General features: G+C 58.1%; 1 protein-coding gene across 1 annotated transcript; it reads right to left on the bottom strand.

The window, feature by feature from the left end:
• Positions 1-2583: 2583 nt before the first annotated feature.
• Positions 2584-6438, bottom strand: ZNF48 (zinc finger protein 48). The gene is made up of 3 exons (XM_075564757.1): positions 6328-6438; positions 6053-6146; positions 2584-5076 (listed from the first exon to the last, which is right to left on the bottom strand). The coding sequence occupies exons 2-3, from the start codon at positions 6129-6131 to the stop codon at positions 3272-3274; spliced, it is 1884 nt and encodes a 627-aa protein (XP_075420872.1). The 5' UTR covers positions 6132-6146; positions 6328-6438; the 3' UTR covers positions 2584-3271.
• Between the last annotated feature and the right edge of the window lie 2656 nt (positions 6439-9094).

Genomic DNA, 9094 nt, shown 5'->3' with positions numbered 1-9094 from the left:
TGCTCCGTTACCTGAATAACACTCTGTATTGTAACAGGAACGAAACATGCTGCAGCTGTTTTGTTGACCTCCGGGATGTTTCTAAGGCAACACAATTTTTTTTCATTAAATAAAAAGATTAAGTCCTGCTGAGCCGTGAAGACCTTATGCTGAGAGAAGTGAGTCCCTCGTAAAAGGACACATGTAATGTAACTTAGATTAAGAGAGGGAGGAAATATGTAAAACCCAAGGTCAGGAGTGGTTACCAGGGGCAGGAGGCTCTAGGGCAGAGGTTCTCAGCAGGCAGGTCTCGACCCCTTTGGGGGTCAAATGACCCCCCTTTCACAGGGTTTGCCTAACACACCCTGCATATCAGATATTTACATTACAATTCATAACGGTAGCAAACTTACAGTGAAGTAGCAAGGAAAATACTATTATGATGGGGGGTCACCACCACATGGGGAACTGTATGAAAGGGTTGTGGTGTGAGGAAGGTTGAGAACCCCTGGTCTAGGGGGAGGGGGCTTGAATCTTTGAGAAGCACTGGTTTTCTCTATGGTAGGAGAAAATTGACATCGACTAAGTATAATGTCGATATAACTTGATTATTGTAACTGACATTACTAAGTTGTACATTAAAAATAAGTGAAATGGCAACTAGAATATGATATTGAAAGTTACCACAAAAACAGTGGCCAGAAAAGACAGAAAAGGCTACAGATGTTGATAATAAACTCATAGGCTTCCTTTTCTTGGCTTAAAGCAGTGGTTCTCCCTTGAGACTGGAGGAACCCTTTGCTCTATTGGAAATTATTAGGCTCACCACAAAGATAAACTGAGGCCAGGACAGAGAGAAGGAAAAGGTTTTTCTACGCTCCCGGGAAAGATTCACAGGCTTCAGCAAGGAGTCAGTGAAGTTGGGCTGCCCAGGAGGGAGGGGAGACCGGAGCGAGAGACACACACAGGAGCGCTGAGCTCCAAGACCAGGTTCTTGGCCCCCAGTGGGGGCCTGAGAAGTCGCACCTGTCTCTGGTAAAGAGCAAGTTTTTAAGCTGGTCGGGAGGGAAAACAGGAGGGAGGGGGTAGGAGCTGCAGCTGCAGGGGCTTAAGCCATCTCCACCCGTGAAATTCCGAGGTAGAGCGGTGTCTTGATTGACAGCCTGAGACCAAGGAGATGGCTCCTTGTCCCTGAGTCCTCTCCATCTGATAAGGCAGGTCAGGCTGTTCCTAATGTCCCCCGACAGCTGCCTGACCCAACAGAAATAACTTTAAAACCTTGAATTGACGCCCCCCATGGAGTTCTCTTTAGACAACAGTTAGCTCCCTTAGTAAAGTCTGGTCTCCCTGAGCATTGCATACTTTGACAGGGTTTCCAAAGCACAGGTGAGAGAGAACCTGAAGGGCAGGGAGTCGAAGAAAATGAAAGAGGGGACGATGCAGACAGAGCTAGTGACAACGGATGACATCATGGTGCAGAACTTTGAACCACACTGTGTAAAAAATTCTCGACTGGGTGCATGTTTTGTTGTGTGTCTTTTCACCAAAAAGCAAAAGGATAAACAATTCTGTGAAGCACGGGTCTCTGAGAATACTTGGGATCTGCCACAGATTTTCGTATTGTGTTAGAGACAGTTGGAGGATGAAGTTGGCACGGAGGCCCCATCAGAAGGGTCCCCATGTCGAGTTACATGTGTCTGCACATGTGGGGTCCGCAAAAGCCAAACCAAGGTCAAAAGACCCAGTTCCAACACAAAGCACCGGGGTTTGGGAAGTGCGGGCAGCTGGAGGGGCGAGATGTGGAGTGGGGGACACATACTGCAGCGGGGGCTCACTGGGGGTTCTGGAGAAGCCGGGCTGTATGGTGACCTATCGCAAGAACCGCAAGAAGAGCTGTTCTCATTCTAGGATCCGCCGAAGTGCCCCCCGAAGGCTAGTTACAAAGCAGTCATGTATTTCATTGATTTAGGTGGCTCAACCGCCTTCGTCTTTTCTGCCCTCTGCCAATCAGACCAGTCCCTCTTCCCTTCCAATGGACAGGACTCGGAATGGAACCCGAGCCTTATAAAGCATGGAGGCAGTGGAGCTCCCGCCCGCTGTGCCTCGGACGTCTGATTGTGTTTTCCAGTGGAGAGATACCCACTTTGACACCCCCCCCCCACCATAATGATCTGCCCTTTGGTGTCTGAGACAGGGTCTGGGCGTTTCCCCGTGTCCAGTGCCCTCATGGCGCTCTATCCTAGCAGAGGCCTTCCGCACCTGAGCCCCACCTGTCCACAGTAACAGTTCTCCTTAAACATATATACACCCGAGTCGTGTGCCACACATCCCGTGACAGCCCCATGCCACACACGCTCCTTTCAGAGTCCTGCTGAATACCGTGGTTGTGGACATCAGCCGAAGGGCCCGGCGCAGGCTTCTGAGCCAAATACTGGGCTTCGAAAGCCCATGCCAAACCAACCTATTTACTGTGCACAAAGGGCCCATGGGACCACACAAGTTTACTTCCTGGCCCGTGGCAGGCTCTTTTCTAGTTTCCAAACCCCTCAAGGATCAGTGTCCAAGCCTCAGCAAGCAGTTTATTGGGTACAAAACAGAGGTGAGGTTGGGTCCTTAGACCTCCCCCTGCCAGCTCAACAACCCTGTTGTCCATCAGGGCTTGGGCCTGGCTACCAAACCAGACCCATGCGCGCTGCCTGTCTGGTGAGACCTGCCCATGCCGTGCCTCTCAGGATCTCTTTCCCTGCATGTGGCAGTGGGTCCTCAGATCGGCCTGGGCTTCGTCCAAGGGTGCCCTTCCTGGCTAAGACCGCATCCAATGACTAACATTGGGAATGGTTACTGCCTACCATCTTTCCGCTGTCACCTCCACCTGCAATTGTGTGTTGCAGCTCATGGAATCAAACCCACAGTGGCTCGGGGTGCTGTCTCCCAGGGGCAAGGTTGGGAGGGGGGTCAGAACTCAACATGGAAGAGCCAGCAGGAATTCAGGGTTCCAAGTCCATAGGCAAGTACCAGTTTATTCGTTCAACAAGTGTTTTATGGAGTGCCTACTGTATGCCAGGCAGTGTTCTAGAAGCTGGGGGTACAGCCCATACTGGCAAGGTCCTGACTGAGCCCAGACAGGACTTCCCTGAGCTTCAAGGTCTTTGTCTCCGGATCTCTTTTCTATGTAGTCTCTCCTCCGTTTCTCCCCTCGCCTCCCTCCCACCTCCTCCCAGGCCCTTCCTTGTTTTACGCAGCAGATCCCTTCCCTGTGGCCTCTTGGGCCTCTACCCGTTCTGGGCTCTGATCATTCCAGTCCTGCCGGGGGCTCCTCCCTGAGGGGCCTTGCCCTACCATCCCCTGTCCCAAAGGGCCTCAGGACCAGGTGCCCCCGCTGGTGCTTGATGCGGGCCGAGCTGTCCCCGAAGCCCTTGCCACACTCGGCACACTTGTATGGCTTCTCGCCGGTGTGTGTGCGTCGGTGTTTGACCAGGTCTGAGCTCCGGGGGAACTCCTTCCCGCAGAAGCTGCAGACGTGGGGTTGGCTGGGTCCGGAGGGCTGGGCCCGGACTCGGGGCTGCCGGCCAGTGGGCGCCGGGCCGGGTGGGTTATGGGGCCGCAGGAGAGTGGAGGGTGGTGGAGGGCGGGCCCGCTCCCCGCGGTGGGTGCGGAGGTGCTTGACTCGGGCGGAGCTGTCGGCGAAGCCCTTGCCGCACTCCGGGCAGAGGTAGGGCTTCTCCCCTGTGTGCACGCGATGGTGTTTCACCAGGTCCGAGCTCCGGCGGAAGCCCTTGCCGCACTCCGGGCACTTATGGGGCTTGTCGCCTGCCAGGGGGGCCGGCGGTGGCGGCTCCCCAGCCTGGGGGCCCCCGGGCTCTGGCTCCAAGCCGGGCAGGCCAAAAGGCCCATCACCTGAGTGTGGAGGGCTTCGAGGTGTTAGTGGGGGGCTGGTGCCAAGAGGAGGTGGGGGGGGACTGGAGCTGGGGAGTGGGCTGGGGATGAGGGGGGCCAAAGGGTAGCCTGGGATGCCAAAGTCCTGGGGCCCCACGTGGGTGAGGCGGTGGCGCAGGAGGGTGGAGCTGAGGCTGAAGGTGCGGTCGCACTCCGGGCAGGCGTGAGGCCGCTCGCCGCTGTGGGTGCGGAGGTGCTTGACGCGGGCCGAGCTGTCCGCGAAGCCCTTCCCACACTCAGGGCAGAGGTAGGGCTTCTCGCCCGTGTGCACCCTCAGGTGCTTCACCAGGTCTGAGCCCCGGGCGAACTCCTTCCCGCACACGTCGCAACCGAAGGGCTTGGGTCCCAGGTGACTCCGCTGGTGGCTGAGGAGGCTGCAGCTGAGCACAAACCTCTTGCCACAATCCGTGCAGGCATATGGCTTGTCCTGGGCCTTGGGCCCCTGTGCTGCTGCTGGGGTTGCCTGAGACGGCCGCCGGCGGGGCACCACTGGCCGGGGGGCCTGCTCCCCACGGTGTGTCCGCTGGTGCTTAATGCGGGCCGAGCTGTCCCCGAAGCCCTTGCCGCAGACACCACACTTGTAGGGCTTCTCGCCCGTGTGCGTCCGCTGGTGCTTCACCAGGTCCGAACTCTGTCGGAAGCTCTTGCCGCATTCACCGCAGATGGTGGGGCGTTCGCCAGCAGGAACCCGGGGCCGCGGAATCTTTGGGGGTCCCTGGGCGGGTGGCCGGACTCGGTAAGCTTTCTCCCCGCTGTGAGTTCGCTGGTGTTTGATCCGGGCAGAGCTGTCGCCGAAGCCCTTGCCGCACACGCCGCACTTGTACGGCTTCTCCCCGGTGTGGGTGCGCTGGTGCTTCACCAGATCCGACATCTGCCGAAAGCTCTTGCCACACTCCCCACACACAGCAACCCGGTCTCCCGCCTGGCCCCAGCGTGGCTCGCCCAAGAGCCGGGGGCCTCGGTCCTGGGGCTGAGGCTTGCCTGGGCCTTCTCTCTGGGCCCACAAGTCCCAAATCTGGATGCCTTCGGGTTTGAAGGAGGAATGGCCTACTTCCTGACCTGGGGCCAATTCTTCCTCATCCTTGAAGGCCAGCTCCTGGGCCTGCGGGGCGTGGTCCAAGTCACCCGGCTGAGACGTCTCCACAGTCTCGCTCCCGAGACCTGGGGAGAGAAAAGGGCGGGCAGGGGGTGAAAGAACTGTCTTCAGACGCAACCCCTACTTTGGGCAGCAATCTCCCAGGAAGGCTTCCCGTGGGGACCGCGAGTGACCAGAAGGAACCCGCTCCCCCCTGACCCTCGAGCACTCAGTGGCTGTAGTCTCCACGTCCCGTGTCCAGAGGATGGACCAAGGTCGCCCTGGGTTGACCTCAACTCACAGGGAGAGTACGAGGGTATCAAGCTTTCCTGAATCCTTGCAAAATTCCTAAGGAGACAGCCGTTAGTTTTCTCCTGTGGGACCGCGCATATGAACTTAAGAGGTCTGAAGTCTCTTTCTCGCTCAAGGTTACCAAAAAGCCACTTCTAAGTTAAACGGGTCTGTGTTTTGAACCGTCGACAAACCGAGGGCACCTGATCTCGGCTCTGTGCGGTTACTTATTACACTGACCATTCTTCAGACTGTACCTGCCTGAGGGGAGCCAGGCGCACACCCCGGTCCCTCACAATGCTTAGGGAAGGCAGGAGGGAGCCGGCAACGCATACCTAATTCCAGTAGCAGACGAGGAGGTAGGGATGGGCGACTGTGGCAGAGGGAGGAAACTAGGGAAAGAAAGGGGCGCTAGAGCATCGGAACTGGACGGAGCACGGGGCTACGGGCTTCAAACAGTAGCCGGGTGCGAGCTCTGGAAGATTTTGGGGCGGGGAGACAGGATAAGGTCCCGACTTGGAGCAATCTGGCTGCACACCGCCCCATGGCTGCATCTGCCGGGACAAGGCAGAAATGTGCCCCGAGGCAGTGGGCACGGGCAAGCTGTGAGGGGCCGGGGGTCTCTGAGATGATGCCCCCGCGACGTGTCCCACAGTAGGTGCTCAACGACGCTGGCTCCCTCCCTGGGATTTCCCACCCCCTTTCCTCTGGAGGCGCCGTCCGCACTCGGAGGCCCCCGTGGAGCCACGACCGGCCCGAGGTGGCCCTCACCTGTGCGCGCGCCCCTCAGCTGCTCCCGTTCCTCCGGGCCCGCGAGAGCCGGGCCCCAGGGTCCCACGGCGCGCTCCATCGCCCGCACGCCGCCCTGAGCGCAAGGACAGACAGACACGCAGTCAGCCCCGCGGGCACGCGGCCCTGTGCGGCCCGCGGGCCCGGCCGCTGCCCTCTGCCGGCGGGCTCAGGCCCCGGGCAGCGTCCGGCACGGTGGTCGCCGCCGCCCTGCACCTGCTGCGCCGCCGCCCGGCACGCGCCGCCCGCCCGCTCACCTCGGCCGCCGCCTCTGGAGGCGTCGCCCCGGCGCCTGCCCGGCTTCGGGCGCGGGGCGCGGGGCGCGGGGTGCGGGGTCGCAGCCGCCCGCGACTCGGGGACGCGGGCCCGGCGCCAACGCGGAGTGGGGGTGGGGGAGGGGCTCGGGGCCGGGCGTCCCCGGGGCGGCCGCCGGGGGCGGGGACGGGAAGCGGAAGGGCTGGCGCGCGGAGCCGCTCTAGGACGCTGGAGGAGCGGCGCGCCTCGGGGGGCGCCGGCGTCCGCCGCAGCTCGGTGGCCGGCCCGGCCGACAGGGCGACTCTGAGCCGAGGACGGCGGTCCGGACTCGGTGGTATTAACCGTGTGCCTCCTGGGCTGGAGCTGGGCGACGAGCGCCGGGGACTCTCCCCCCGCCCCCCCGATTGTCGCCTGGTCCCGGGCCACCTTCTCCGGCCTCCGTGGCCGGCCGGCCGCACCAGCCGCGCGGGAGAGACAAAGAGGGCTCCGCAGACGGACCTCGGGGAAGCGGGGTGGGGGGGTGAGGGTGGGGGGAGGGACCCGGGCAGACAAAGGGCGGCGGAGACCCCAGACGGGGCGGGGGCGGGGCGCCGGGGCTCGGGGAACAAAGCCGGGCCGGCGGGGGGGGGCTGGGGACGGCCGGCCCGCGGCGGGGTTCCGGGGCTGGACAGTGGGGGGGGGCGGGAGGTGAAAGCCGGCCGAGAGCCGGGGGTTGGAATCCAGCCTGAGCCAGACAGCGGGACCAAGTCCACCTCAGGTCAGCCTTGAACGAGAGAGCGCGAGAAACCGCGGCCGCCGGTTTTTCAAAGAAGAAAAACAAAAGATGGACCGCCCAAGACCCTGAGACGCCGATGGGAGAGGGAGCTGGAGCCCTGGAAGCAATAGGAGCAGCAGGCAGGGAACCAGGAGGGAGAGAAACCGAGCCGGAGCAGAGGAACAAAGGACTCCAGTCAGTGAGACAACCAGAGACAAAGTGACAGAAACACAAAGGAGAAAGATGTGGGGAGAAGGACCAGGGGTCAGCCTTGCAAAGACCTGGCCCGCGAAGATGCTGAAAAATTAAACCATGTTTTCCAGCTCGCTCAGACCCTGCCGGCGGCTGTCTTTCCCCGGAGCACAGGGACTGGACCTAGGCTCTGTGTCCTGGGCTTAGGCTTGCTTTTGGAGAGGATGCAGATTTCCAAGATGTCCGCAGCCTCTCTGCTAATGATGGGGAGGGACAGTCGTGTGTACATGTTTAAGCCATACGTAGGATTAGAGGCTGAGGTTCTAGATGAAAGGAGAAGACTGGCAAGTTTTGCCGTGGGGTAGTTTAAAAGGGCAAACGGCTTAACTTGAGAAAGTTCAACCCTAAGGGCATGAAAAGCAGCCCTGGTTAAGTGTCTAACTGGTAATGAAAGGTTGGTGGTTCAAACCCACCCAGACTGCTGACAGATGCTAAAAGATCGTTGTTATTAGACGGCATCCACTGGGTCCCAACACATGGTAACTGGATGTAGGATGGAATGAGACACTACCCGGTCCTACAATAGCCTCATGACTGTGGCCACACGGTTGCCCCTGGTTGACAGTCACTGTATAAACCAACGCCTGAGGGAGCTTTTCACTGGCCTGCTCTGCATAGCAGGATGCCCTTCATCCTGGCCTCCAAGAAGAGTCCTGGCTGTATTTCTTCCAAGATGCACATGTTAGTTATTCTGGCAAACCTTAGAGAGTTTCAATATTCTTTGATGCTCTCCTAGTTCAAAGGCATCGTTTGTTCTTTGGTCTTCCTTATTCATTGTCCAGCTTCCCATTCATATGAGGCGACGGAAAAGACCCTGGCTTGGGCAGGCACACCTTCATCCTCCGAATGACATCTTGGACATACGGCACGAGTCCCAATCACGGCCCAGACTCTACCCCAGGAGACCTAGCAGTAACGGATGTGGTTGTTTTTTGTTTGATCTGCCGCCAACCATGTTCCTGTGACCATTTTTTTTACCTCCCGTGTCTTTAAAAGCTTTGTTCGTAGCAGACACTGGCACGAGAAGTCTCTGAACTTGCCATTTCCTTGCCCAGTGTAAGGTTTAATGTTCTCTTTAAAAAGAGAGATTGATGGGATCCAAGCCCAAGCCGATGGCCCCCAGTCACCCTTCAGATATGCAACTGAACTCACTCCCATGTTAGAATTCATCAGCCATCCAAGATCAAAAGGACAGCATTTCCCCAGTGGGTTAGGGAAGGAGGGGGCACAGGAAACAGTAGTGAGGTGAGTGAGGATATAATTGTGGAAGGTAAAACTGAGGATCTGATTGGCAAGCCCTAACCTAATTACACTGAAAAGTTTAAAAAGTAAATAATTAAGGGGGAATAAAGATCGTCCAGATACCTTCCCCATCCCGTCCTAGGTCCACAAGCACAAGTGTGCAAATTTTGTCGACCTTTTCATCCCTTTGGGAAGTTGACGGATGTCCTGAATCAACATTTCACCTTTTTTAAAACGAGAAAGCCACTTGTACACTTGAGTCCCATAGCTCTGTCCTTGTAAGCTGTGTTCAACATCACAACAGTTTCTGTGGCATGTTTCCCAAAGCAGGAAACACAATTTCACAGCCATTCACTCTTCTCTTAAATCGGCCATCACAAAAGGTGAAGTTTGAGTGAACTGCTTTCACGAAAAAATTCACTGTGACCAGAGAGAACCTTCCTAGGTGACGCCACTGGGTGCACTAACTCAGAGAGAGTTGCTCAGTGCTCACCTAGTGGGACCAATGCGTATCATGAAAG

Source organism: Tenrec ecaudatus, chromosome 12 (assembly GCF_050624435.1).
Source record: "Tenrec ecaudatus isolate mTenEca1 chromosome 12, mTenEca1.hap1, whole genome shotgun sequence".
Taxonomy (NCBI): domain Eukaryota; kingdom Metazoa; phylum Chordata; class Mammalia; order Afrosoricida; family Tenrecidae; genus Tenrec; species Tenrec ecaudatus.
The sequence above is the reverse complement of the archived record's forward strand: the minus strand, read 5'-3'. Positions and strand labels throughout refer to the sequence as shown.

Coding starts and splice junctions, on each gene's coding strand:
- ZNF48 (XM_075564757.1), bottom strand. CDS start 6,131: ATGGAGCGCGCCGTGGGACCCTGGGGCCCGGCTCTCGCGGGCCCGGAG. Junction 5,077..6,052: donor GCTGAGGGGCGCGCGCACAG/GTGAGGGCCACC, acceptor TTCTCTCCCCAG/GTCTCGGGAGCGAGACTGTG.